General features: G+C 67.9%; 2 protein-coding genes across 2 annotated transcripts; one reads left to right on the top strand and one right to left on the bottom strand.

The window, feature by feature from the left end:
• On the top strand, positions 1-22,485 carry PIEZO1 (piezo type mechanosensitive ion channel component 1). Its single transcript, XM_032195556.1, has 52 exons — positions 1-64; positions 5,853-5,948; positions 6,966-7,079; positions 7,322-7,364; positions 7,461-7,623; positions 8,566-8,704; positions 8,853-9,066; positions 9,304-9,469; positions 9,596-9,688; positions 9,778-9,862; positions 9,962-10,053; positions 10,148-10,408; positions 10,487-10,598; positions 10,703-10,881; positions 10,951-11,099; positions 11,259-11,438; positions 11,522-11,616; positions 12,289-12,446; positions 12,534-12,710; positions 12,793-12,918; positions 13,016-13,216; positions 13,655-13,859; positions 13,952-14,056; positions 14,519-14,672; positions 15,090-15,333; positions 15,423-15,519; positions 15,636-15,804; positions 15,887-15,976; positions 16,106-16,188; positions 16,448-16,519; positions 16,825-16,934; positions 17,005-17,098; positions 17,384-17,470; positions 17,528-17,530; positions 17,569-17,741; positions 17,821-17,945; positions 18,033-18,194; positions 18,277-18,535; positions 18,631-18,819; positions 18,952-19,240; positions 19,374-19,488; positions 19,574-19,721; positions 19,811-20,025; positions 20,181-20,339; positions 20,430-20,577; positions 20,669-20,857; positions 20,942-21,034; positions 21,124-21,296; positions 21,373-21,495; positions 21,577-21,656; positions 21,750-21,948; positions 22,042-22,485. Exons 1-52 carry the CDS (start codon positions 1-3, stop codon positions 22,289-22,291), a joined length of 7,509 nt encoding a protein of 2,502 aa, XP_032051447.1. The 3' UTR covers positions 22,292-22,485.
• A 604-nt stretch (positions 22,486-23,089) lies between these two features.
• On the bottom strand, positions 23,090-26,857 carry CTU2 (cytosolic thiouridylase subunit 2). Its single transcript, XM_032195801.1, has 15 exons — positions 26,766-26,857; positions 26,066-26,140; positions 25,448-25,526; positions 25,311-25,370; positions 25,155-25,215; positions 24,947-25,056; positions 24,562-24,845; positions 24,348-24,483; positions 24,122-24,253; positions 23,922-24,013; positions 23,752-23,843; positions 23,613-23,664; positions 23,423-23,489; positions 23,264-23,322; positions 23,090-23,178 (listed from the first exon to the last, which is right to left on the bottom strand). The coding sequence occupies exons 1-15, from the start codon at positions 26,855-26,857 to the stop codon at positions 23,109-23,111; spliced, it is 1,461 nt and encodes a 486-aa protein (XP_032051692.1). The 3' UTR covers positions 23,090-23,108.
• Between the last annotated feature and the right edge of the window lie 102 nt (positions 26,858-26,959).

The following is a 26,959-nucleotide window of genomic DNA, read 5'->3' as shown; positions in this document are numbered from 1 at the left end:
ATGGAGCGGCGGGCGCTGTGCGCGGGGCTCTACTGGCTGCTGCTGCCGCTCGCCCTGCTCGCCGGTGAGTGCACGTGCGCCGCCCTCCGCGCTTCATATTTTTTTGGGGAGGGGGGTCCCCGGCTGATGGGGGGTGCCCCGATAAAGGGGGAGCTCCGGGGGGGGTCCCTGTCCCGGCTGGGTGCCGTGCAGGGGCTGCGCTGTGCCTGGAGGTGCGCCCCCCCCCCCTCCCGAGGGGTGCATGGTTTGGGGGGGGCGGGTGGTGGTGCCCCCCCTTTGCCCCTCGTTTTAACCCCTCGTTTTAACCCCCTCCGGTGCGGTTCCCACGAGCAGCCCCCGGGTGAAGCGGGGCCGGGACGCTCCGGGGTTGGGTTGGGTTGGGTTTGGGGGGGGTGGGCAGCACCTCGGGGTCCCCTCGGAGCGGGGGGGGAGCCCCGATCCCCTTCCCCACAACTTTTTCCCCCCCCCCCCCTCGGGACTCCAAGAGCCGCGCTCGGCTCCGCGCAGCCCCGGGGGCGCGCCCGCTGCTGCCGGCCCGGGGAGGGGGGGGGGGGGGGGGGGCGGAGGTTGGAGCGGCCTCCGCGGAGGGGCGAGGATGGAACCGGGCACCGGGGACCCCCCCCGTGTACCCCCCTTCCTTATGCATCCCCCCGTGGGTTTGGCAAAAGCCGGGACCTTTTGGCAGGGCGGGGGCCGGGAGCGCCACCGCCCCCCTCCAGGGCCGGGCAGGGGGCGCGCACCTCGGCTGCAGCCCCCGGCGGTGCGGAGCCGGGAGCCGCCTGGCTGCTGGCCTGGAAAATGCCCGAGTGCCGGGGGCTCTCCCCGGGCAAAAATCGTCCCTTTGAACCTGGGAAGCGTCTTCGGGGCTCTCCGTTTACCTTCACGTAGGCGCAAAGGGAAAAAGAAAAACCTCGCCGGGCTCCGTAAACAGGATTGTGCCACGGCCTCCTGGTGCCCGGCCGCAGGCTCGTGCCACCCGGAGAGCTGCGAGGAGCTTTTTGGGGGTGTCACCCGCTGCGGGGACCCCGGGACGCGTGTCCCACCGGGGTCACCTGCAGCTGAGCAGCTCCCGTCCCGTCCCGGCTGCGTTTTGGGGAGCCCGGTGAGGGCGCACGGGGTCTCGCCGTGCCTCCAGGGGAGGCAGCCCAAATGGGGCGAGCCTCGCTGGCAGAGGAAGTCGGCGAGCGTTGAAAAAAGCTTCTGTATTTGCTCTCCCTTGCGAGTGACTCAGTGCATCGTGCAGGATGTGAGGAGGTTAATTATAACCCTGCCTGCAAACCGGGCTGGGAAGGTGGCCGGGCGCTGCTTGCACAAGGCCCTTCCAGCCGGGCGCATCCCCGGGGGGGGTGACACGTGTCCTCTTGGGTGCCACCCCGGCGCCGATGTCCCTCGTGCCCTGCTTCTGCTGCTTCTGCCCCGTGCTTGTCGCCCTGCTCCCTCGTGGCACGCCGCACCGGGACCGGCCAGCTCCTGCAGCCACCGGGGGGGCATGGCACGGCGTTCCCTCTGCCGCACGCTCCGGGGGGGGGGGGCTCGGTTAAATTTGGGGCCCCTGCTCGGGCAGCGGCTGTCCTGGGAGATGAAACCCGCCCTGCTCGAGCCGCGAGTGACTCAGCGGGCGCCGGGGAAGCGGCCGTGTCCCAACGGGTCCCGTGCCGCAGGGGAAACTGAGGCACGGGGCTGGGGCTGCTGCCCCCCGGCTGGGAGGAGAGCCCGGAGGCTGACCTGCCTCCGGCCCTGCTGCCTTCCTTCCCCTGCAATTAGGCTTTTCCCCAGCGTCCGGAGGATGTTTGCTGGCGGCTCCCAGCCAGCTCCGTGCGGGTGGAGGCGCCGGAGCTGGGCCCCCGCGGCACGGCTCGGGGCACCCCCCAGCTTCCCACGGCCCCCACCTCGCTCCCAGCTGTGCCTTGGGCTGAATCCTGCGCTGCGTGGGGATGCAATAAACCTCAGCTCCATCCTGCCTCGCTGGGGTGGGTGGGGGGCACAGCCTGCTGCCCCCCCTCGCCATTTATCCGGCTGGTGCTGCAGTGCTTGCCGTGCTGGTGGGCCCTGAGGCACCTAGGGAGCACATCCCTGGGGGTGTCCCCCAAAAATTGGGGGTGCTGGGCTGGGGTGAGGCGAGGACACGGCCCCTCCTGCCCAGCTGAGCCCCCCCCCATACCCAGCACGGGGTTTTGGGGGTCCTGGTGCTGCAGGGAGCCGGTGCCCAGCTGGGCGCGTGGGCTGCAGCCAGCTGCCTCCTGTGGTCAGGTGCTTTTTTTAAATGAGGGGAAATAAAGGGAAGAGAGAGAAAAAAAAAAAAAAAAAAGTAAAAAAAACACATGCACAGGAAAAAAAAAATGCCACCGATGTCTCCAAGAGCAATAACTCCATTTCCTCCCAAGGGCAGGCCGGGGGCTGGGCTGCGCAGGGGCTGGCGCGGAGCCTGTGCGGTGCCCGCGCTGCCCTGCGGCTGCGGGGTGCTTTGGGGGCTCCCGGGACCCCCCCATGCAGCCCCGTGGGGAGCAGCATTGGGGCCTGCCGGAGTCCCAGCTGGGCTGGGTTTGCAGGGGGTTGGTGGTCCTGGGGAGCTGGGCACGGTGGGGTTAACCCGTGGGGTCCTCACCGTCCCCCCTCCCCAAAGGTCTTGGGATGCCCTAAAACATTTGGGATCCCCATGGGGGCTGGGTGAGGGTGGGGGGTGTTGTTTTGGCTCCGGCATTGCCCTGTGGCACGAGCCACACGTGGAAAATGTTACGGTGGCTCCAGGACCCCCCCCGTGCCATGGCAGCAGGGATTTGGGGGTCCCCGTTTACAAGTGGGGTGCAACCATGAGAGCAGTGCAGGTGTCCTGGTGCTGAGCACGAGGCTCTGGGGCCCCCAGGACGGCTCCGTCCCCATCCCCTGCAGCCCTGCTGCTGCGAGACGTGTTTGGGGGGGATGAGGGCATGATTTTGGGGGCACCCTGACTGTATAGGGGGACAGATGGCACTGGGGGACCAGCGCAGCACCACAGCTGCCTGCTTAACCTCTCTGCTCTTGCTTCCCTCCGTGCAGATAAGGATTTGGGGCTGGAGGACCTCACTGTTTGTCCAGCAGCACTGTGGGGTCGTCAGGGCCGGCCCCATAACCCTGGGCACGGGGCTGGCATCGGGCACCCACCCCGCTGGTGCTGCGCTCCCCGTGCCGCTGCGTCCCGGGGCAGCTCCCGCAGCATCCCCGGGGAGCGGGGCCGGCCTCGGCTGCTGTGCTGGCAGGACTGGGAGCTGCTTTCCACACAAACAGGATGCAGAGGGTGAAACAGCCGGGCTGGTCCCTCTTCCCGGAAAGAGGAGCCGGGGTTAGGAGGGATGGGGCCGGGAACGGGAACGTGCCCGCGGCCGGTTCTCATTGGGATGGGGCCGTGGGGGCACGGGGAGCCGTGCGCCCGGGGGCGTCCCTCGTTCTGCAGCTGGTTTGCTGGGTGCGAGGTGACACCCTGGGGACATCGTCCTGACCCCAAGGGTGCCCGTGGGGTGGGATCTGGCTGCGGGACACGGGGCTCAGTGGGGTCAGGGGAGCGCAGCAGGGCGCGCAGGGAGGTCAGGAGTTTGGTTAATTAATCCTGGGTGGCCACGGGTCCCCGCAGAGAGCTGGTGGCTGCGTCGGTGCCGAGCTGCGTGTGCCATAGTGCGTGGTGATGGGGGGGGTCTCCATCACTGGGGGGGTCCAGGGAGCCCCCTCGCCATGCGGCTGGGGGTGTCTCCATCCCAGCTGAGCCCCTTCAACCCCTCCTGCTCTCCCCAGATGCCTCCCTGCTGCTGAAACCCGCTGCTGCTGCAGCCCCCCCCTATGGAGATCCCCTCCCTGGGGGTCCCCCGGGACCGATCCAGCCCGGGAGGGCCCCCAGGAGACCCCCAGGGGCGGCTGAAGGCTGGCGTGCATCGCACCCAGCTCCCCGGAGCTGGGATTTCTCTCCTCCTGGCACATTCCTGCTGTTAACACTGCGAGTGCTCCCGGCTGCCAGCTCCAGCCACCGTGACGGATCGGCAGCGTGGGAGCAGGGCTGGCTGCTCCCGTGTCCCCTGGAGGGGGGGGATGCTCAGGAAGAGAGGGCTGGGACCACGGAGCCAGCGTAACCCAGCTGGGGGGTGCTCAACCAAGCCAGATCCTGCCCCCCAGAGCCAAAACCCGGTGGGCACGGGGTGCTGGGGAGCAGTGGGTGCCGTGCCCTGCACCCGGCGGGCTCCTCGCAGCGGGGAGGAGCAGGCTCGGTGCAGGAGCGGCCGTCCCGGTGCCGCGGGGCAGCTCGCCCTTGGCTCTCCCTGCTCTGCTCAACTGGTTTTTCCCCCCTCGCCGGCACTTTCCCCCGCACCGTCAGCACCGCAGGGAACCGGTTTCCTCTTCCGACAGGGCTGGGAGCCACCCCGGTCCCATGGGAGCCACCCTGGTCCCATGGGAGCCACCCCGGCCACCCCACGGCGCCGGCTGGGTCCCGGCTGCTCCCCTGGCATTTGCTGGGCACTTTTTTGTGCCATCCCTTCCCGGCGCTGCAGGTGACCCCAAATCCCTGCCACCACCACGGCCAGCCCAGGAGGGATGTCCCAAGCCAGGGCTGGGATGGGATCTGGGGATATTCCCCCCCCCCAGGGACTGCTCAGGGTGGGTGCGCAGCGGGCGCAGCCCCACTCGGGGTCAATCCCCGGCCCGGGGAGGGGGCTGCCTGCCCCCCACGTCAGCCCGAGCGGCAGCTCGCTCCCCGCCAGGCCAGCTCCTCTCGGCCCCATCGCCCGCTGGCGCGGGAAGAGGAATATTTGCTCCATGAGATCATGGCTTGCGAGACGCAGCGAGCAACCCTCGGCGTGCGGGGAGGTGACGCGCGCCGGGGTCACCGCCGAGAGGCGGCTGGTGGGACGCGGGGTTCCCCCCCCCGGGCACGGGGACAGGAGCCCACCCCGCGCCCCACAACCTTGCCCGGGGGCTGCTGGAGCCCCCTGGGATCTTGGGGGGCTGGTGGAGACCCTGCGTCACCCCCAGACGGGGTGGTGGGGAGGCTCCCGCACCGCTGCAGGATGCGCCGTCCCATTGAAACCTCGTAAACACAGGAAGGGCCGTGCCTGGCTCGCGGTGCGCAGCACGTCCCCTGGCACCCAGCCCGCCCCCCTGCATCCCCAAGGGACCCTATACCCACAGCGGGGTCCCCCCCGGGGCTGCCCCAAAGCGGGGACGTGTCCCTCGGGTTTGGAGGGGAGGGGACAGGGATGCTTTGGGATGCCCCCATAACGTCGTTCCTGGCCAACGGGGGCTTGGGGGGCGTCCTGCAGCCGCTGTTCCCATCACCATGGCCTCGTGGCAGCTCCTGTATCGGGATTGCTGCATCCCCAGTTCGGGGTGGAGCTGCCTCGGGGTGTCCCCAGCCTGCGCTCGCCGTCCCTGGAGGTGGCAGCTCCGTGGGGCGCTGGCTCAGGTGCGGGGTTGGGGCCGGCCCCGGTCCCTCCCCAGCTCCTCCGATGGCTTCACGCCTGCAAGCAGGCTGTAATTTGGGTCTAAAAATAAGCCAGGGGGAAGGCGGACAGCTGCTGGCGTGCCCGGAGCGGGGCCGGGCGCAGGTGAGGGGCTGTGGGTGGGGGTCCCAACCCGGCCGTGCCACCCCCGCCACCCCCGCCAAACTCAGCACCATCCTGCGTGGAAATGCGTCGGGTTTTCACATCGTTTTTGCGTCCCCATCACCTCAATCTCTAGGACTGCCCTTTGTTTCGGCCTCCCTGTCCTTTTCGGGGTGTCGGGGCGATGCCGCAGAGCATCCCAGGGATGCGAGGGGGGGGCCCTCGTGGGGTGGGGAGCCCCGGGTGCCGTCCCCGTGCCTCTAACCCTGCCCGTGCCTCTGTCCCCAGCCTGCCTGTTCCGCTTCAACGTCCTGTCCCTGGTGTACCTGCTCTACCTCCTGCTCCTGCCCTGGTTCCCGGGGCCCGCTGACCGCGCCGTCTCAGGTGAGGGCACCACGACCGGGGCTCGGGCAGGGGGTTTTGGGGCTATTTTTAAGGGGCAGGAGGGGGAGCTGCCCTCCAGCAGGTACCTGCCCTCATCCCTCTGTGGTTTCCCCTGGGCCGGGCGGCTCCGTGCGGCAGCCTCGTCCCGTTAATTATAGCCCAGTGCGGCTATTAATAGGCCTCCCGCTACGGAGTGGCCAATTTTGAGCCCCGGCCCGATTAACCAGAAACCTCAGGGCTGTGCCAGGCGGGCAGGGACGCACAGCACCCAGCCCTGAGCCCTGTTCCCAGGTGGAAACGAGGGGTGCGTCCCCCCTCGGTGGGCGCAGGGGACGCCTCCCCCCCCGTGGCAGGCACCCGGAGGTGCCGTGCCTGTAGCCCTGCTGGCTCCCTGCCCTTCAGGCTGAAAGGTGGCCCTGGCTAAAAGCTCTGCCCTCTGAATATTTCATGGCTTTCCACGGCCTCCGAGCCCGGGAGCTGCTGAGCAGCAGCATGGTGGTTTATAGGAAAAAAACAAGCCGAGGGAGAGCTTGGCACGCGGCTGCGGGGTGGCCGTGGGCTCCACGCTGCCCTTCCAGCGGCCAGGAAAAGCGCACGGGGTGGTGCCTGCTCCCCATGCACGATGGGATGGGATGGGATGGGATGGGATGGGATGGGATGGGATGGGATGGGATGGGATGGGATGGGATGGGATGGGATGGGTGCAGGAGCCCGGGGCGCGCCGCACCCCGGTGCCGGGGAAGCGCCTCGTGCCACTGGGGCAGCTGGGGCAAGGAGAGGGAGCATGGCCCTGGGGTCCCAGCTCCCTGCATCGCCCCGTGCCTCAGTTTCTCCAGGATTTCAGCAGGCAGGATGCTCCTGGGGAGGCTGTGCGGGGTGCAGGGTGAGAGCTGGCATCGCTGGCATCGCTGGCACGGCGGCAGCGCGCCCTTCCCAGCTCCCTGGGCGCTTCCCGGGGGTGCTGGGGGTGCTGGCAGCACCCAGGGTGGTGGGTGATGGAGCACCCATGTCTCCCAGGTCACACCGGCCGCCTCCTCAAAGCTCTCCTGGGAACCAGCATCCTCTTCCTCCTCGCCCACTTCGTTTTCCAGATATGCCTCTACACACTGCCCGCCCTGCTGGGGCCCAGCAGTGAGTACCCGTGGGTGCCGGGGGGTGCCCGTGCCTCCCCCCCTGCTCCTGCCACCCTGTGCTTGCAAGGGAGCCCCCGGGGGGGGGGGTGACAGGGGGCAGGATCCCACCCTGCTGGGTGCTAAGGGGCTGCTGAGACCTGGTGGTGCTCTGGGTGCTGTGGGGCAGCGTGGCCCCCGGTGTGGGGCGGTCTCCTCGTGGGGGGCTGGTGCCAATCTCAACGCCTTTGTGGTTCCCTGCAGACAGCAGCTGGGAGGTCCTCGCCCAGCACATCGGGGTCACCAGGTAAGGGTTTCCCTGGTGCCGGGGGGGGGCCGGTGACGTGGTCACTGCTAAGGGGGCCCCCCCCGAACCCTCCCCCGTGCCCGTCTCTTCCCCCAGGCTGGACTTGGACGACCTCCCCAACTCGGTGCGCCTCGTGGCGCCCGACGTCGGCATCCTGCTGGTCTCGTCCCTCTGCCTCTGCCTGTGCCGCCGCCTCGTCCCCAAGGCCACCGCTGCCACCCGCGGCCGGCCACCGGAGTCCCTGGAGCCCCTTGAGCGGGTGAGCGTGACGCCAGTGCCCCCGGCAGCATCCCTCCTGCCACGTCCCGCCAGCCAGTCCCTGGGGATACAGTCCCGTGGGACACGTGGGATGCTCCTGGGGACCCGGGTTTCGGGTTGGGGTTGCAGCCCGGGAGGGGACTTTTGGCTGTGAGTGGTCGGGGACGGACCTCAGCCATGCCCCGGGTCGTCCCCTGCGCCTCCCCCTCCCCGGGGCCGGGGTGACTCAGCGGCGGAGGAGTGCCCGTGTTTGCTCCCGCGTTACCATAGGGATCCCACAAACAGCCCGGCCCCACGGAGCTGCTTTCCGTGGGGTGGCCGAGCCCCGGCTGCCCACGGGTGGGGACGGAGCCAGCGGGGTGCAGGGCTTGGGGGCAGAGCCGCCGGGAGCCGTGCCGTGCCGTGCCGGTGCCAACAGGGCACCGGGGCGCCGTGCCCTGTGCAAGCAGCTCCGGTGTCACCCAGGCAGACAGCCCCGTGCTGATGGCACCCCCCAACCCTGCTGGGACCCCACACCGGGGCTCAGCTCCATTTTTGGGGTGAATCCCACTGGTTTAGGGCTGTCCGACGCCACTCCGGCCACGGCCACAGGGCCGGGCTGTAACCAGAGCCCGGGCAGCAGCGAATGCCTTTGCTGTGAGCGCGGGGCCAGCGCGGGAGGCAGCCTGGAAAAAAGCTCAGTGCTGGGAACCTGGGTGCGGGTGCCAAGAAAAACAGCCGTGTTTCGGAGGCGCTTTCCAAACAGCTAATGAGATAAACACGGCCAGGTGCAGGGCCGTGCGCCCGCGCTGCTCCGGGCAGGGCGCCCCCACGGCCGTGCGCCCCACGCAGCGGGGAAACTGAGGCACGGCGAGCAGCGGGGTGAGATCAGAGGGGATCCAGGCTGAAATCAGAGGGAATCCGGGTCGGGCTGAGGCTCACGCCGTGTTTCCTCTCCTGGCAGGGGGGAGAGGAGGACGTGGAGCGGCGCGGTGGCGCGGCCGACGGGGACACGCCGCTCAGCGCCCGGCTGCGGGTGACGGCGCACTGGCTGCTGTGGGCAGCCGGGAAGGGGCTGGCCATCCTGCTGCTGGCCTTGGCCGGTGGGTACGGGGCCTGGGGAAGGGGGTGCACGATGGATTTGGGGGTTTCTCAGTGATTCTGCTTGCCGGGGAGGCGCTCGGCTGGAGGACGGAGGCGCACGGGGGTGCTCGGCCGCGCACTGACCGCCCGCGGGGCGCTGCTCCCCAGGGATCACCCTGCCCTCCGCCTCCTCCAGCGTCTACTACCTGCTCTTCGTGGGGCTGTGCACGTGGTGGGCCTGCCACCTCCCGGCCAGCCGCAGGGCTTTCGACACCCTCTGCATCCTCGTCGGCGTCTACGCCGCCGTCCACCTCCTCTGCCTCTACGCCTACCAAGCGCCCTTCGTCCAGGGGGTCTTCCCGCCCCCCACCATCTGGGCACGGTGAGTGGCACACGGGGCCGCGGGTCCCCCTGCGTGTCCCTGGCTGCGTGCCCACGTCCCCGGGGATGTTTCACAGCCAGCACGGCTCCTGCTTGGCGCTCAGCCCGCTCCCAGCTGCGGCCGGTCCCCGGGGAGGGCGGCTGGAGGCTGCCCCGGTGCCGTGCCAGGGCTGCGCGTGGGGACGGGGACAGCGCCGTCCCCAGGCAGGAGCTAACGCCACCCACCTCGTCCCCGCAGGGTGTTTGGCTTCAAGGACATCATCCTGCACCGCAACGGCTCCCGGCCCAACGCCCTGGTGCTCAACACCAGCCACCCCTGGCCCGTCTACGCCAACCCCGGCATCCTGCTGCTGCTCTACTACACCGTGGCCACGCTGCTGAAGCTGCGCAGGCTGGACGCCAGGGTGAGGGGCTGCTCGTGGCCGTAGGCACCCTGCTGCTCCGGGCAGGGGGTTTCGGGGGGATATGGGGCTGGGGGACGGGGCACGGTCCTGCTCCTGGATGCTGATTCTGGCTCCTTCCCCTCGCAGAGAGCGGCGGTGCTGGCGCAGCCGCCGGTGAGGGAGCTGGTGGAGCTGGAGAGCTGGCCCAAGGACACCGATGGCGTGGCTGAGGACACCAAGGTGGGGCTGGGGAGGCGGTGGGGGCAGCGCCCCGGTGTTCCTGGTGAGAGGGGGAGCCCCGCTCAGCCCTCTCTGCCCCCCCCCCCCAGCCCATGCTGTCCCCCAGCACCGGGAAGCCGGGCAGCGGCACGGAGAACTGCACCGTCCACGTCATGGGGGATGCGACGCCGCCGGGTAAGCCTGGCCCCAATGCCTCCCCCCTCCCTAAGCCTTGCCCTGCTCCCCCCTGCCTGCAGAGGGGCTCGGGGAGGGGGCTCACAGCTCCTGCTCCAGGCAGGAAGAGTCCGGCGGAGCGGCTGCCCCTGCAGACGCTGTGGCACGTCATCATGAAGCAGAGCTACGTCTGCGCCCTCATTGCCATGATGGTAAGGGCAGGGGGGGCACGGGGGCACCCCCAAACCTTTCACACCTCTCCGGGCAGCCCCGGCGAGCAGCCGCATCCTGCTTCACCCCTCCCAGGTGTGGAGCATCACCTACCACAGCTGGCTGACCTTCGTGCTGCTGCTCTGGTCCTGCCTCATCTGGATCGTGCGGAGCCGGCACCACTTCGCCATGCTGTGCTCGCCCTTCCTGCTGCTCTACGGCGTGGCGCTCTGCAGCCTGCAGTACGTCTGGGGCATGGACCTGGCCCCCGAGCTGCCCACCCGCGTCGGCCTCATGAGCCTGGAGCAGCTGGGGCTGGTGCGCCCCAAATACCCCTGCCTGGACCTGGGGGCTAAGGTAAACCCCTCTGTTCCATCCCCGTCCCCCTCCCCGCGGTGCCCTCCTGTCTCCTCCGCTCACCGCCTGTCCCCGCAGCTCCTGCTCACCCTCACCTTCTGGCTGCTGGTGCGGCAGTTCGTCAAGGAGAAGCTGCTAACGAGGACGTGCCCGGCCACCCCGCTGCTGGAGGTGACCGTTTCGGACACGGGTGAGGGGTCCCTCGGGGACGTTTTGGGGGGCAGCAGGGGTGTCCCGTTTTCCCCCCCCTAACCCCAAAGCTGAGCACCCCCGGGATGTGCCCGTGCCTTGCAGAGCCCAGCCGGCAGCGGGATGTGCTGAAGGCGCTGGGCGCCCTGGTGAGGGATTTCTACGCCAAGTACTGGATCTGCGTCTGCGCCGGGATGTTCATCGTGGTCAGCTTCGCCGGGCGCCTCGTGGTCTACAAGATCGTCTACATGTTCCTCTTCCTCCTCTGCCTCACCCTCTTCCAGGTCAGGGGGGGACACGGGGAGGCTGTCCCCGGCCCGGTGGCGCCGTGCTCACGTCCCTTGTCCCCCCAGGTGTACTACAGCCTGTGGCGCAAGGTGCTGAAGGGCTTCTGGTGGCTGGTGGTGGCGTACACCATGCTGGTGCTCATCGCCGTCTACACCTTCCAGTTCGAGGACTTCCCCATGTACTGGAGGAACCTGACGGGCCTCACCAACCAGCAGTGAGTGCCGGCATCGGGGCGCAGCCAAAAGATGGGGAAACCGAGGCACGGGAGGGTTGGGTTGAACCCCCCAAACCCTTCCGAGGGGCTGCCCGTGCCGCACGGAGGGGGTGCACGGGGGTGTCCCCGAGCTGACCGGGCTGTCCCCTCCCTGGCCAGGCTGGGTGACCTGGGCCTGGAGCAGTTCAGCGTCTCCGAGCTCTTCTCCAGCACCCTCATCCCGGGTTTCTTCCTGCTGGCCTGCATCCTGCAGCTCCACTACTTCCACCGCCCCTTCATGCACATCACCGACCTGGAGCACGTCCCCGCCGCCGAGCCGCGGCCCCGACACATCCCCAGGTAGGGCCCTGCGCACCGGGGTGTCCCCCCCCCGTGTCCCCCGTGTCCCCCGTGTCCCCAGTGCTGAGCCTTTGTACCCACAGACCCGAGGAGCTGCACGGGAGCCGCCTGCTGCGGGGCGCAGCCGTCGCCGAGAGCACTGGGACCGAGGCGGGCGATTCCGACACCGCCTCGCAGGGTACGGGTTGGGATTGGGGTGTCCTCGGGGACTGGGAGAGGGTGTGGGGTGGGCTGGTGTTCTACAAGCCCAGGAGGGGCCAGGGGATGGGATGGGATGGGATGGGATGGGATGGGATGGGATGGGATGGGGCATACTTGAGCCAAGGAGGATATGGGGATGGATTGGGGTGTCCTTGGAGCCAAGGGGGATATGGGGATTGATTGGGGTGTCTTCGGAGCCAAGGAGGTTATAGGGATGGATTGGGATGTCCTCGGAGCCAAGGGGGATATGGGAATGGACTGGGGTGTCCCCCGAGACAAGGAGGATAAAGGGATGTGTTGGGGTGTCCTCGGAGCCAAGGAGGATATAGGAACGTGTTGGGGTGTCCTTGGAGCCAAGGGGGATATGGGGATGGATTGGGGTGTTCTCAGAATCCAGAAGGAGGATATAGGGATGTTTGGGGATGTCTTCGGAGCCAAGGGGGTTATAGGGATGTGTTGGGGTGTCCCCCGAGCCAAGGAGGATATAGAGGTGTGTTGGGGTGTCCTCGGAGCCTGGGAGGGTACTGGGGTGGGTTTATGGCATCCTCCAAGCCATGAAGGGACCGGGTGGGCGCAGGGCTGGGTTGGGGTGTGCTCCCACCCAGGGACGGGTGCGGGGGTGTCGGTGACTGTCCCCGTGTCCCCGCAGTGCCCACCAAGTGGGGGCTGGTGCTGGAGCGCCTGATTGTGCTGGGCTGGACCTTCTCGGACACGCTGACCCGCGGGCAGGTCTTCGTGGGGCGCCTGCTGGAGCTCCACGTCCTCAAGCTGGTGGCTCTCTACACCGTCTGGGTGGCTCTGCAGGAGGTAGGGGCACCGGGACCCGGGTTTTTGGGGAGTAGAGGGGGGCTCTGCTGGGCACCCCGGGGTGCTGACGGCACCTCCCTGCCCCAGGTGTCGCTGATGAACTTCTTGCTGGTGCTGCTGTGGGCTTTCGCCATGCCCTACTGCCGCTTCCGCCACATGGCCTCGTGCCTCTCCACCGTCTGGACCTGCATCATCATCGTCTGCAAGATGCTCTACCAGCTCAAGATCGTCGATCCCAGCGAGTACTCCAGCAACTGCACCCAGGTGCCGGGGCGCCGGAGGGGTCGGGGGGGTCCTTCCCGGCTCCCCAAGGTGGGTGCTGACCCCTGTGTCCGCGCCCTCGCAGCCCCAGCTCAACGGCACCAACCTGAGCCCCGAGGAGCTGGGCAACTCCACGCTGTACCGCGGCCCCGTGGACCCTGCCAACTGGTTCGGCATCCGAAAAGGCTTCCCCAACCTGGGCTACATCCAGGTGGGTTGGGGCGGGGGGCGGAAAAAGGGCAGGGTCCCCTCTCCCCGTCCCCATCCCGAGCACGGCGGAGCTGAGCGCACCCTCGCCCCCTCCCCAGAACCACCTCCTGGTGCTGCTGCTGCTGGTGTTCGAGGCCGTGGTGTACCGGCGCCAGGAGTACTACCGCAAGCAGCACCAGCTGGTGGCCCCCGTCACCGAGACCGTCTTCGAGGACGTGTCCCGCGAGCACCTCGACCAGGGCCTGGGCAGCTGTGCCAAATATTTCGTCAACTACTTCTACTACAAGTTCGGCTTGGAGGTGGGTGGCAGGGGCACGGGGCACGGGATGGGTGCGTTGGGGTATGGGGTGGACACGTTGGGGTACAGAACGGACACATCAGGGTGCAGGACAGACAGGTGGGGGTACAGGATGGATGTGTGGGGTGCGTGGGGGTACAGGATGGACACGTGGGGTGTGGGACAGGCATGGGGCGGACGTGTGGGGGTATGGGACAGGCACGTGGGGTGCATGGGGGTACAGGATGGATGCATTAGGGTATGGGATGGATGAGTTGGGATATAAAATGGACACATGAGGGTACAGGATGGATGTGTGGGGTATGTGGGGTGTGGGATGGGCACAGGATGGATGCATCAGGGCACAGGATGGGCATGTGGGGTGCATGGGGGTACGGGACGGACACGTGGGGTACAGGACGGACACGTGGGGCTGAGCTGCCACCCTCCCGCCCTCCAGATCTGCTTCCTGATGACGGTGAACGTGATCGGGCAGCGGATGAACCTCATGGTGATCCTGCACGGCTGCTGGCTCGTCGTCATCCTGACGCGGCGGCGGCGCGCGGCCATCGCCCGCCTCTGGCCCAAATACTGCCTCTTCCTCGTGCTCTTCCTCCTCTACCAGTACCTGCTGTGCGTGGGCATGCCGCCCGCCCTCTGCGTGGGTAAGGGGCGTGCTGGGAGGGGTCCGGGGGATGGAATTTGGGGGTCTCGGGGGAGGGTGGTCACCCCGGTACCCCCCCTCCCCTCTCCGCAGACTACCCGTGGCGCTGGAGCCGGTCGCTGCCCATCAACTCGGCGCTCATCAAGTGGCTCTACCTGCCCGACTTCTTCGTGGCCCCCAAATCCACCAACCTCATCAGTGAGTGCCCCCCACTGGGGAGGGGGCTGCGGGGGGGTCAGGAGGGGCTGTCTGGTCACGCCCACCGGTGGGCGGGGCTATAATGTGGGCGGGGCTTTGGGAGGTGCCACGCTCCTCTTGGATAACGCACGGGTCAATGGATACCCAACGGGGGAGGGGCTTGTAGCCATTTGGGGAGGGGCTTGGTTGAGGCCACGCCCCTTTTTGTGGGATGGGAGGGGCGTTGCGTGACCCACCCATTTGTGGGAGGAGCCTGATGAAAGCCACACCCCTCCAGGAGGAGGGGCTTGAGGTTGACCACACCTCCCTTTTGGACGCGCAATGCGCCCAAATCCACATCCATGAAATGGGACCGCCCAAATCGGGGGGAGGAGCTTTCTGTGACCCCGCCCGTTTATTTATCGAGGGGGCGTGGCCTCTGGAAGCCCCGCCCTCCTTTTGGCTGAGCCGTGTGCCCCGCAGACGACTTCGTGCTGCTGCTGTGCGCGGCGCAGCAGTGGCGGGTGTTCGCGGCCGAGCGCACCGAGGAGTGGCTGCGGGCGGCCGGCGAGAACGCGGACAGGCTGGACCTGGGCAGGGACCCCCACAACCCCACGCCCAACTTCATCCACTGCCGGTGCGTGGGACGGGGGCCCCGAGGGCGGGGATGGGACCCGGTGGCACTGGGACAGGGACTGGGCTGGGACGGGACCCCTGCCACCAGGACGGTGCCACCAGGATGGTGCCACCAGGGTGGTGCCCCCACATGTGGGGTGGGAGCACCCCAAGGCTGTGGGGGGACCCTCTGGGGAGATCAAGTAGTCAAGGGCATGCTTGATTACGCATGGATTTTGGGATCCCCGTGGACTGGGACAAGGCACGTTGTACCCCAAGACTGGTCTGAGATGGGCACCAGGGTACCCAAGGGCTTTGGGACCCCATAACATGATCGGGACCTGCTGGTTTGGCTGGGGGTAGCACCCCAAGCCCAGGCGGTGCCAATTTTGGTGCTGGGAGGAGGCGGGGACCCTGCCCTGAGCGCCCCATCCCGCAGGTCGTACCTGGACATGGCGAAGGTGGTGGTCTTCCGCTACCTCTTCTGGTTCGTCCTGGTGGTGGTCTTCATCACCGGGGCCACCCGCATCAGCCTCTTCGGCCTCGGCTACCTGCTGGCCTGCTTCTACCTCCTGCTCTTTGGCACCGCCATGCTGCGCAAGCCGGCACGGGCACGCCTGGTGCTCTGGGACTGCCTCATCCTCTACAACATCACCGTCATCATCTCCAAAAACATGCTGTCGGTGAGGGCACCAGCCCCCAGGGGTTGCTCCTGGGGTCACCCGTGGTGTCCCCGGGGGTCTGACCCCGTGCCGTGCCCCTTTTCCCGCAGCTCCTCTCCTGCGTCTTCGTGCAGCAGATGCAGAGCAATTTCTGCTGGGTGATCCAGCTCTTCAGCCTGGTCTGCACCGTCAAGGGCTACTACGACCGTGAGCACCGGCACGGGGGGGCGAGTTGGGGGCTGCCCTGCTCTGCGTCGATGGGGTTAGGGGGATTTTTTGGGGTGCTGCCTTACCTGCTTCCCCCCCACACTTCTCCCTGCTAGCCAAGGAGATGGGCAAGGACCAGGACTGCTCGCTGCCCGTGGAGGAGGCTGGCATCATCTGGGACAGCATCTGCTTCTTCTTCCTCCTGCTCCAGCGCCGCGTCTTTCTCAGCTACTACTTCTTGCACGTCATGCTGGACCTCCAAGCCTCCGCCCTGCAGGCTTCCAGGTGAGCCTGGGGGTCCCCGGGGGTCCCCAGGGGTGCCGGCTGCGGGTGTCCCCCCCCCACCTCACCATCTCCATCCCCGCAGGGGCGTCGCGCTGTTCAAGGCCAGCATCCTGAAGAGCATGCGCTCCCACCGGCAGGCCGAGAAGAAGTCTCTGGCCCAGCTCAAACGGCAGTGAGTGGGTTTTGGGGGGGCACCCGGGAGCCCCCTGCGCCCCCCCCCAAGCGCCCTGCAGCCTGGCATCGTGCTGGGGTCCCTGGGGGTTTTGGGGAGCTCTGGAGCAGCCTGTGCTGCGCCCCGCAGGATGGAGCGGATCCGAGCCAAGCAGGAGAAATACCACCAGGAGCGGCTGCCCGCCGGCGAGGGCCAGGATGAGGCCAGGCCAGGTGAGACCCTACAGGGGGCGTCCCAAGCCCCCAGCCCCTCCTGCTCCCCCCCCCGTAGGGGTGGCCTCGACCCATCGGCGACGTTTTGCCCCCCGGCTTTCCTCGCTGAGCCGGGGGGGAGACCAGCGGAGCCTGGTGGAGCGCAGCGGTGAACACCCCCCCTACACGCACAAACACCACCCCCTTACCCAAAAAAACGTCCCCCACGCCGGGACGGCTCGCCCCCCAGCCCCGCTCAGCCCCCGCTGCCCTTCCACAGCGCCCGGTGGCCCGGCGGACCCTTCCCGGCAGAGGGAGCGGTGGTGGCGGCCGTGGTTAGACCACGCCACAGGTACTGCCCCGGCACGGGGCGCGGGCAGGGAGCAGCGGTGACGGTGCTTTCGGCGAGGTGACACCCTGCATGCCCCCCCCAGACCCCCACGCTGGGCATTAACCGGGCTGTTTTCTGCTGCTGAGCACTAACGGGGGGCATGGATGTGTGGGGTGCCCGCAGGGCTCGGCGCTGGAGGGACCCCTCTTTGGGGACCTTGGTGTCCCCAGCGGGGATCCTCGGGGGTGTCCGTGGCACCGAGCTGTGCCAGGTGGAGGGGACACGGTGATGGGGGCACCCCGTGACACCCCGTGCCGCCCCGGTAGTGCTGCATTCGGGGGAATATTTCCTCTTCGAGTCGGACAGCGAGGAGGAGGAGGAGGCGGCGGCGGCGGTGCCAGAGGAGCCGCGGCCGGGCAGGCAGAGCGCCTTCCAGGTGGGCATGGCAAGGGGCTGGGGGGGTCGGCCGTGCCCGCCGGGTGCTGATGGCCCCCTCCCCAAATCAGCTCGCCTACCAGGCCTGGATGACCAACACCAGGACGGCGCTGCGGCAGCAGGAGCGGGAGCAGCAGGAGCTGCCGGGGGATGAGCTCGCTGCAGGTGGGGCTGGCGGACCCCAAAATGGGGCTGGGGGCCACCACGGGGGGGTACGGCTGGTGTTTGATCCTCGGGGTCCTGTAACAGGGCGTCGTCTCAGCAGGGTTCCCAGTGGGTGTGTGTGGATTCTCTGGTGTCTAAGATGGGGTTGGGTGCGAGCTGTGCATCCCCCTTGATTTTTTAAAGTTGGATGGAGAGGATGGGGGACCGGGAAGCCACAAAAAGAGGTCACAAATAATGTCCCATCCCTTTTCGTGGAGGGGCCCTGACCTGCTGCCTGCCTTGCAGGGGACAGCAGAGGAAGGGAGGAGGCGCTGGAGTCACCTGGAGAGGCCGAAGGCCGGGAGGAGGAGGAGGAGGAGGAGGAAGGATCTGGTAGGTGCTCAGCAGGACCCTGCCAGCTGTAGTGGGGTGTCTCGGGGGGGTGCTGAGCGGGTGCGAAGCCGCGAGCCCCTCTCTCCTCGCCCCGGCAGAGCGGGGCAACGTGCTGCAGCGGGCGCTGAACACCCTGCGCTTCCTCTGGGTGCTGTGCCAGGCCATGGTGGACGGCCTGACCCAGTGGCTGGACGCCTGCACGCGGGAGCACGCCGACATGTCCACGGTGCTGCGGCTCGAGAGATACGTCCTGACGCGGCGCCTGGCCAAGGTGACCCCCCGGGGAGGGGACATTGGGCATGGGGGGGACGGTGGCACCGCGCCGGCGCTCAACCCCGTGCCCGCCGCAGGGCGAGGACGTGCACCGAGGGGTCCTGGATGAGCTCTACCTGCTGCCCCCCGAGGAGCCCCCCCCCGAGGAGCCGAGCCAGAGGGTGTCTGGGGGTGCGGACCCCCAAAACGGCGTCGCTTCCAGGCAGGTGCATAGATCCCCCGGGGGGTGCCCGCCCGGCGCCGTGGGGCTGGCGAGGAGCGCGCTCACCCGGCCCCGTGCCGTCCCCAGCGGGCGCGACGGAGCCGAGCGTGGCCGAGGGGCTGAGCCCCCCCCTGGCAGCCAGGAGCAGGGGACGAGCTGGGGGTCGCAGGAGGACGTGGCCGGGTCTCGGGAGCTCCTGGCCCTGCCGCAGAACCGCACCCGGACGGCCAGCGAGCTGCTGCTGAGCAGGTATGGGATGGACACGGGGACAGGGATGGGGACGCGGTGGGTCGGGGGCGCAGGCTCAGCCCCCGTGCCCCCCCCCCCCCAGGCGGCTGTACTTCGTGGAGCTGGAGGAGTCGGAGCAGTTCTACCAGTCCCACAACCGCTTCCTGAAGCTGCTGCTGGCCCTCTACCGCTGCGTGGCCGCCCACTCCGAGCTGCTCTGCTACTTCGTCATCATCCTCAACAACATGGTGACCGCCTCCGTCATCTCCCTCTTCCTGCCCATCCTCGTCTTCCTCTGGGCCATGCTCTCCATCCCCCGGCCCACCAAGCGCTTCTGGATGACCGCCATCATCTTCACCGAGGTGGGCAGGGGGGTGGCCGGGGAAGGGGGACGAGGACACGACGGCACCACAACGGTGACCCCGGATGCCACCCGGTGACCCCCGCGTCCCCGCAGGTGATGGTGGTGGTGAAATACCTCTTCCAATTCGGTTTCTTCCCCTGGAACGGCTACGCCATGCTGGTGCGCAACGAGGGGAAGCCCTTCTTCCCACCCCGCATCCTGGGGCTGGAGAAGACCGACCGCTACATCAAGTACGACCTCGTCCAGCTCCTGGTGCTCTTCTTCCACCGCTCGCTGCTGCTGGTGAGCCCCGGGGCACCCGTTTCTGGACGGGCCCTCGCCGCGTTGGGCGCGCCCCATGGCCCCAGCGGGGTCTTGGAGGGCGTGCATGGGGCTGGGGGTGGCAGCAGCCACCCTGACCCCCGCCCTCCCCAGTGCTACGGGCTGTGGGACCACGAGGAGGACCCCTTCGCCAAGAAGAAGCCGGAGGCAGAGCGGGCGGAGGAGGAGGAGGAGGAGGAGGAGCGGCGGGAGGAAGCAGGACCCCCGGCGGTGGGCAAGGAGGGGACGGCGCTGCCGGCAGAACCAGGGGCACCGGGCGCAGCCACGGGGCCGGAGGGCGATGCCGGGGGTCCAGAGGAGGGGGCCGGGGATGCGGCCACCCAGCTGCGCTTCAGGAGGAAGAGGAGGAAGAACAAGGAGACGAAGGCTGCGCTGGAGGAAGGTGAGCGCCACGTCCCATCGCTGCGCTTCAGGGGGTGCTGAGCACCCCGGCACAGGGCAAGGCTCGTGGCCCCCCCGGGCAGGATACAGCCCCGCAGGGCCCCGAGGTCACTCGTGCTGCGTCTCACCCACAGGGGATGGCGAGGAGGAGGAGGAAGAGGAGGAGGAGGAAGAAGAGGTGAAGCAGAGCCACTCTCAGAAGAAGCTGAAGGCGCTGGGGCTCCGGGTCAAGCTCTTCTTCCTCACCGTGTGGGTGCCCTGCGGTGCTGGTTGGGGTGGGGGCTGCGGCTCCCAGCCCCCCTGGTGACCCCCTGTCCCCTGTCCCCCCCCCTAGGGCGCAGAACACCTACCAGCCCGTGCGTGGCTTCTTTCGGGACATCCTGCACACCCGCTACCGGGCGGCCACCGACGTCTACGCGTTCATGTTCCTGGCCGACGTGGTCGACTTCATCATCATCATCTTCGGCTTCTGGGCCTTCGGGGTGAGCTGGGGGGGGGGAGCTCTGCGGGGTGGATCCCGGCTGCGGGGTCAGGCCGGGCTCTGTCCTCACCTCGCCGCCGCCGTCCCCAGAAACACTCGGCGGCCGCCGACATCACCTCCTCGCTGTCGGACGACCAAGTGCCCGAGGCCTTCCTGGTGATGCTGCTCATCCAGTTCACCACCATGGTGATCGACCGCGCGCTCTACCTCCGCAAGACGGTGCTGGGCAAGCTCATCTTCCAGGTCATCCTGGTCTTCAGCATCCACCTCTGGATGTTCTTCATCCTGCCGGCCGTCACCGAAAGGTACCGGTCCCACCGAGCAGCTCCCAGGGCGCTGCGTGCTCCTTGGGTGCCTGAGGCCGTGGGCTGGTCCCTTCGTGTCCCCAGCCCTTCGTGGTGGCCCCGTATGGCCGGGGAAGGGCTGGGGTGGCCGGAGGGGTGACATCTCCCTCCCGCAGGTTGTTCAGCCTCAACACGGTGGCCCAGCTGTGGTACTTCGTCAAGTGCATCTACTTCTCGCTCTCAGCCTACCAGATCCGCTGCGGCTACCCCACGCGCATCCTGGGCAACTTCCTCACCAAGAAATACAACCACCTCAACCTCTTCCTCTTCCAGGGGTAGGGGACGCGGGGTGGCACGGGGGGGGGACACGTGGCCCCAGGTGGGCGCACGGAGCCGTAGCAGCCCCCTCTCCCCGTCCCCGACAGGTTTCGCCTCGTGCCCTTCCTGGTGGAGCTGCGCGCCGTCATGGACTGGGTGTGGACGGACACCACGCTGTCCCTGTCCAACTGGATGTGCGTGGAAGACATCTACGCCAACATCTTCATCATCAAGTGCAGCCGCGAGACGGAGAAGGTAGGACCCCAACGCGCCCGTCCCCATCGGGGTGGCCCCGGCTGGGTGCCCCCACTCATCCCCCTGGCACCCCTGCGCCCTGTCCCCGCAGAAATACCCGCAGCCCAAAGGGCAGAAGAAGAAGAAGATCGTCAAGTACGGCATGGGGGGGCTCATCATCCTCTTCCTGGTGGCCATCATCTGGTTCCCCCTGCTCTTCATGTCGCTGGTGCGCTCGGTGGTGGGCGTCGTCAACCACCCCATCGACGTCACCGTCACCCTCAAGCTGGGGGGGTACGAGGTGAGGAACGGGGGGCAGCCTCGGGGCTGGGGCTGGATGCCGGGGTCCCCCACACGTCCCCGCTGATGCCACGTGTCCCCGCAGCCCCTGTTCACCATGAGCGCCCAGCAGCAGTCCATCCAGCCCTTCACCCCCCAGGACTACGAAGCGCTGACGAACCAATTTGAGAGGCAGCCGGTAAAAAACAAATCCCCGAAGCAACCCCCCTGAACCCTCCTGGTTCCGTGCCACCCGTGCCCAGCCGCGTGCCCCCGTCCCCTCCGCAGGTGGCCATGCAGTTCATCACGCTGTACGGCTACGAGGACATCGTCACGGCGCGCATCGAGGGCAGCTCGGGCTCGCTGTGGAGCATCAGCCCGCCCAGCCGGGAGCAGATGCGGCGCGAGCTGCAGAACGGCTCCTCGGACATCACCCTGCGCCTCACCTGGACCTTCCAGAGGTAACGCTGGGGTCACCGAGGGGGGGGGACACAGCGGGTAGCCCCCTCCCCGAGTCTGAGCCCTTTCCGCCCGCAGGGACCTGGGGAAGGGCGGCACGGTGGAGCACACCTTCGACAAGCACACCACCGACCTCCAGCCCGGTGCGCCCGAGCGCGTGGAGCTGGCCCAGCTGCTGCAGGGCACCCGCGATGCCCCCGTGTGAGTGTCCCCGGGCACGGGGAGGGGGCTCAGGGTTGGGGACGCCACCTGTGTCCCCAATTAATCCCCGCTTCATTGCAGCCAAGTGCCCAAGCTCTTCCCCAAATACATCCGGGCACCCAACGGCCCCGAAGCCAACCCGGTCAAGCAGCTCCTTCCAGGTGCTTTTTTGCGTTTTTTTTCCCCCTTTACACACTGGGGGGGGGATCTCAGCCATCACACCGTGCCCTGACCCCAACCTGTCCTCCCCACAGACGGAGAGGACAGCTACCTGGACGTGGAGGTGCAGCTGAAACGGGAGCGCGTGGGCTCGGGGCAGGGCAGCGACAGCTTTTTGGAGTGGTGGGTGGTGAGGCTGAAGGACGCCCCCCCTCGCGACGGCAACATCCTGCCCATGGTCATCTTCAACGACAAAGTCAGCCCCCCCAGCCTGGGCTTCCTGGCCGGCTACGGGTGTGTAAGGAGGGCACGGAGGAGCTGGGGAGGTGTGTGTGTGTGGGGGGGGGGGACACCCCGGCGGGATCCTCACCCCGAAACCCCTTGCAGGATCATGGGGCTGTACGTCTCCATCGTGCTGGTGATCGGGAAGTTCGTGCGGGGTTTCTTCAGCGAGATCTCGCACTCCATCATGTTCGAGGAGCTGCCCTGCGTGGACCGCATCCTGAAACTGTGCCAGGACATCTTCCTGGTGCGGGAGACGGGCGAGCTGGAGCTGGAGGAAGAGCTCTACGCCAAGCTCATCTTCCTCTACCGCTCCCCCGAGACCATGATCAAGTGGACGCGGGAGAAGGAGTAAAGGGGAAGGGGGCTCCGGCCCCCTCCCCGGGGGGACATCACCGCCAATGCCTTAACCAGCCCCGCGGGGGCCGCATCCTGCCCGGGGGGGGGGCACGGGACGGCGCGCTGGGCGAGCCCAGGCTCTCGCTTTTAAAAGGAGGAGCTTTTTGGTGTTTTTTTTTTTTATTATTATTTTATTTTTTTTGCCTTCCACGATGCTTTCAAGCCGGCTGACCGGCCGAGAGCACCTCGTGCCTTCCTTGGGGAGCAGGGGGGGAGCCTGGCCCCATGGGCACCCCGGTGGTTTTTTTTTGGGGTGGGGGGGGGTCCAGGAGCTGGTCCTGCACCCACAGGGCACCCCAGCTGCTGGGGGGGGGGCAGGAGCCGGCCCCTCCCTGCTCTCCCCAGCCCCACAACCAGGTTGAACTCTAAAGCAATAGCCCCCATCCCCAAATCGGGGGGGGCACAGGGCCACAACCCCCTCCCCCCCAACCGGACTGAAAACACTTGTGACTTTTTTTTTTTTTTTTTTAAATCCAAATGGTTTATTTATACAGATATCTAATAAAAACAAAGCTGAGGCCACCCCAGCTTACGTGGGGGGGGGCAGGAGCAGGGATATGATGCCCAGGGGGTACCAGCACCCCCAGAATAGGCACCCAGGGGGTCTCCTTGCCCCCCTGCTGTTAAAAAAAACATTTAATTTGGGTGTAAAAACAGCATTTTGGGTGCCAGGTGTCACCATGGCTGGGCAAGGGGCTCCTGTACCCCCCCCCCCGCGACCCCACAGGACCCCCAACCCCAGTGGTTCGGGGCTCTGCGCCCCCCCAGCCCCATCAGCTCGTCCCGGGCTCCTCCTCGTCATCCTCCAGCAGGAATTCCTGGATCTGCTCCTTCATCCGTGCCCTGCGAGGGACAGACCCTATGTGGGGGCCCTGCAACCCCCCCACAGGAAGGTGGGGAACCCCCTCCCCATCCATCCATCCCCTACCTGCAGCTCCTGTGCCGGGCTTCGGTGCGCACGTAGGACGGCAGCGTGGCGGGGGGGCCCTGGGGACAGTGGGACAATGGGGACAGGAGCCTCGTCCCCAGTGCTCCCTGTCCCCAATGCGCCCCCCTGGGTGCGGGGGGGTCACCCCCGATGGCTCACCATTTCCTTGAAGGTGAGGCGGCAGCTGTAGCACAGCAGGGGGATGAAGGCAGCTCTGCTGTCAGCCCTGCTGGGAGAGGGATGGTAAGCGGGGACAGTGGCACCAACACCAGCACCGTGTCCCCAGTGCCACCACCGTGTCCCCAACCCCGGCACCGTGCCCCCCCAGCATCCCCAAACTCACACTCACCCGTCCCCTGTCTCCTCCGTCACCAGCGTGGGCTCCAGGGCCAGCTCCTCCTCTGCCAGAGAGCCACATGGGGACGTGGTCACACACTCGGGGTGCACGGCCACCCCCCCCCATGTGTCCCCAAAAGCCCCTCACTCACCCCCGTCGATGTCCAGGGCGCAGAGGCAGAGCAGGCAGCGCTGCAGCTCGCTGCTTGCCTCGGCGGGGGCCGCGCTCAGCTTCTCGCCTGTCCTGTGGCCATACAGAACGGGTGAGCGGGGGCACCCTGCCTGTGTGTGTGTCCCCCCCCACCACCCTAGGGTGCCGTACCTGTAGACGGTGCTGATGGTGGACGGGAAATCCGCCTGCAGCCCCAGGAGGAAGCTCTCCATCAGGCGGTGGATGCTGGTTTTCTCCCGGCGCTGGGCGAAGGGAACGGAGAGCGCAGGGGTGGGATTTTGGGGATGGGGAGGGGGGAATCCCGCAAATTAGTGCCCTATAGGGCCCGGCTGGGGGCCTCAACACCCTACCTTGGTGCTGAGGGGCGGCGTGATGACGGTGGGGACGCCGAAGAAGTGGTTGTAGAAGGCGATCTCCTTGGCCATGTACTCCCGCATGGGCCGCACCAGCGTCACGTCGCCGTGGCGGCTGTCCACGAAACCCTACAGGAGCGTGGGTGGGGGGGTGCTGAGGGGCTGCCACCGAGCCGGGGACCCCCCCCAGGTGGCCGAGCAGCCCCCTGGGGGCTGTGCTCACCGTATCCACGGCGAGGAAAGCGCCGCGGCCCAGCGCCAGGTTGGTGAGGAGCTTGACGGCCACGCGGGTGCAGCTCTCGCCCGTCATCACCTTGGGGTAGCCCCGCGTGCGGGCGGTGTGCAGGATGAGGTGGCCCCTGGGGACACGGTGACACCGGCTCAGCCCCGCGGGTGCCACCAGGCCGTTAGGGCAGGAGGAGCCCCCCCTCCCTCACCGCAGCATCTGCAGCAGCTCCTCCTTGGCCGTCAGCGTCTCCGCCGCCTCGAAGAGCCGCAGCAGCTCCGCCGTCAGGGCGGCGGGGGGCAGGCGGGGGGCTGCCGGGTGCCCCCCGGGGCCGTGCTGGGTGCTGAGCCCCGCGGATGAGGTGTCCCCGTCCCCGTCGGCCACCTCCTGCCTCTGCTGCTGGATGAAGCCCTCCACGGCCTCCTTGTAGGAGGGACAGGGCTCGCCCGCCGCCCCCGGTCCTCGCCGCAGGACCGAGCCGGGCAGCTCCAAGGCCTGCAGGAAGAGATGGGGGGCGTTGGGTGGAGGCGGGCGTGTCCCCCCCCCAACTCATTGTCCCCATTTTGTGTCCCCTCTGGATCCCAGCACGTCCCTACCTGCTCCAGCGAGGCCAGGTAATAGGGGAAACCGGTCTCCTGCAGTAGGGCCTCCATCTGGGCCAGGTTCTGCTCCCGCTGCGCTGGGCTCTGCCCGCACACCGCTCCCTCTGCGGGCACACCGGGTGCGGGTGGGCAACGGGGGCACCCCCATGGGGGGCCACAACCCCAAAACGGGGATGGGGACAGGGACGGGACCGTGTCTTACCATCGATGTGGACGAGGCCGGGCACGAAGCGCAGCCTCTTGGCCGTCTCGCGGCTCAGCCCCTGGCACAGCAGTGGGGTCAGCGGGATGCCCTGCGCCCCCGGCCCCCCACCCCGAGCCCCCCACCCCAAGCCCCCCACCCCGGCCCTATTCTCACCTCCTGCACCTGCCGTAGCATGGCGCTGGATGCCGGCCCGCCCGACAGCGCCAGCAGCACCTGTGGGGACAAAAGGGACAGTCACCGGCCTGGGGGTGCCCCCCGTGTGTCCCTCCCGTGTCCCCCCCACCCCGTACCTTCTCGCCGGGGAAGATGACGCGGTTCTTGCCCAGCATGGCGCGGAACTTGTGCACGAAGTACTCGCGGAAACAGGCACTGCGGGGACAGCGTGGCACGGCCCTGAGCACCCCTGTCCCCAAGCCCCAAAGTCCCCAGACCCCGTGTCCCCAAGTCCTGATGTCCCCGGTCCCCGTGTCTCCATACCCAGGTGTCTCCTGGTCCCCATGTCCCCAGACCCCATGTCTTTGAGCCCAACATCCCCAGATCCCACGTCCCTGAGCCCTGATGTCCCCAGATCCCATGTCCCCCCGATCCCTGGTCCCCATGTCCCCAAGCCCAGTGTCCTCATACCCTGTGTCCCTGAGCCCTGATGACCCCAGACCCCATCTCCCTGGTCCCCATGTTTCCAAGCCCAAATGTCCCGTGGTCCCCATGTCCCCAGACCCCATGTCCCTGGTCCTCATGTCCCCCGTCCCCATGTCCCCGAGCCCTAATATCTCCCGTCCCCATGTCCCTGAGCCCTGCTGTCCCCACGCCCGCAGACCCCATGACCCCGATCCCTGATGTCCCCAGCCCCCTGGTTCTCAGTCCCCGTGTCCCCTGTCCCCCTGTCCCCATGTCCCTGGTCCCCTCACCGGCAGAACCCATCCCCGATGCGGATGACGACGGCAGCAGCGCTGTCCCCGCACTTCACGCATGGCCGTGGCTGCCTGTGGGACACGGGGCTGGTACTGGGGGGCACAGGGGCAGCGACCCGGGCCCCCGGCACCGGGAATGGGAACGGGACTGGGACTGGGAACGGGGTGGGGACTGGGCCAGGGACTGGGAATGGGTATGGGATTGGGACTGGGAATGGGACTGGGAATGGGTATGGGATTGGGACCGGGACCGGGACCGGGACCGGGGTGGGGACTGGGACCGGGAACAGGGCAGGGACTGGGAATGGGAACGGGACTGGGAATAGGGAGCGGGATTGGGACCGGGACCGGGCACGGGGCCGGGAATGGAACCGGGACTGGGAACAGGACCGGGACCGGGTACGGGATCGGGACCAGGAATGGAACCGAGAACGAGATCAGGGCCGGGAACGGGACTGGGAACGGGAATGAGAACGGGACTGGGACTGGGACTGGGACCGGGTACGGGACTGGGAATGAGAACGGGAACGGGACCGGGACCGGGAATGGGAACGGGATTGGGACCGGGACCGGAACCGGGACTGGGAACGAGTACGGGATAGGGATCGGGACCGGGACTGGGACCGGGACCGGGATCGGGTACGGGTACGGGTACGGGACCGGGACCGCAGCCTCTCCCGTTCCGCTGTCCTCCCACCTGCACACCGCAGCAGGACGGCGCCGTGGGGCTCCCAATCCCACTCCCAGTCCCGCGGCGCACTCCCCGCACCCTCGGTTCGCCTCACACATGGCTCCCCCTTCCCTTCCCCTCCCTTCCCCTTCCCTTCCCCTTTCCCCTTCCCCTCCCTTCCCCTTCCCCTCCCGGCCCCTTCCCGTTGCCGTGCGGTGACG

Source organism: Aythya fuligula, chromosome 12 (assembly GCF_009819795.1).
Source record: "Aythya fuligula isolate bAytFul2 chromosome 12, bAytFul2.pri, whole genome shotgun sequence".
In the NCBI taxonomy this organism is placed as follows: Eukaryota; Metazoa; Chordata; class Aves; order Anseriformes; family Anatidae; genus Aythya; species Aythya fuligula.
This window is presented reverse-complemented; position numbering and strand designations above follow the sequence as displayed.

Bases quoted from the DNA above. Each gene is read 5' to 3' on its own strand.
- PIEZO1 (XM_032195556.1), top strand. From the start codon at position 1: ATGGAGCGGCGGGCGCTGTGCGCGGGGCTCTACTGGCTGCTGCTGCCG. The intron at 19,489-19,573 runs GTGGGTGCCCTG...CCCCCCCCCTAG, and splicing joins AAGCTCTTCTTCCTCACCGT to GGCGCAGAACACCTACCAGC. The intron at 21,949-22,041 runs GTGTGTAAGGAG...AACCCCTTGCAG, and splicing joins GGCTTCCTGGCCGGCTACGG to GATCATGGGGCTGTACGTCT.
- CTU2 (XM_032195801.1), bottom strand. From the start codon at position 26,857: ATGTGTGAGGCGAACCGAGGGTGCGGGGAGTGCGCCGCGGGACTGGGA. The intron at 23,844-23,921 runs GTACGGCACCCT...GTATGGCCACAG, and splicing joins ACCATCAGCACCGTCTACAG to GACAGGCGAGAAGCTGAGCG. The intron at 23,490-23,612 runs GTGAGTGTGAGT...CTCTCCCAGCAG, and splicing joins ACGGAGGAGACAGGGGACGG to GGCTGACAGCAGAGCTGCCT.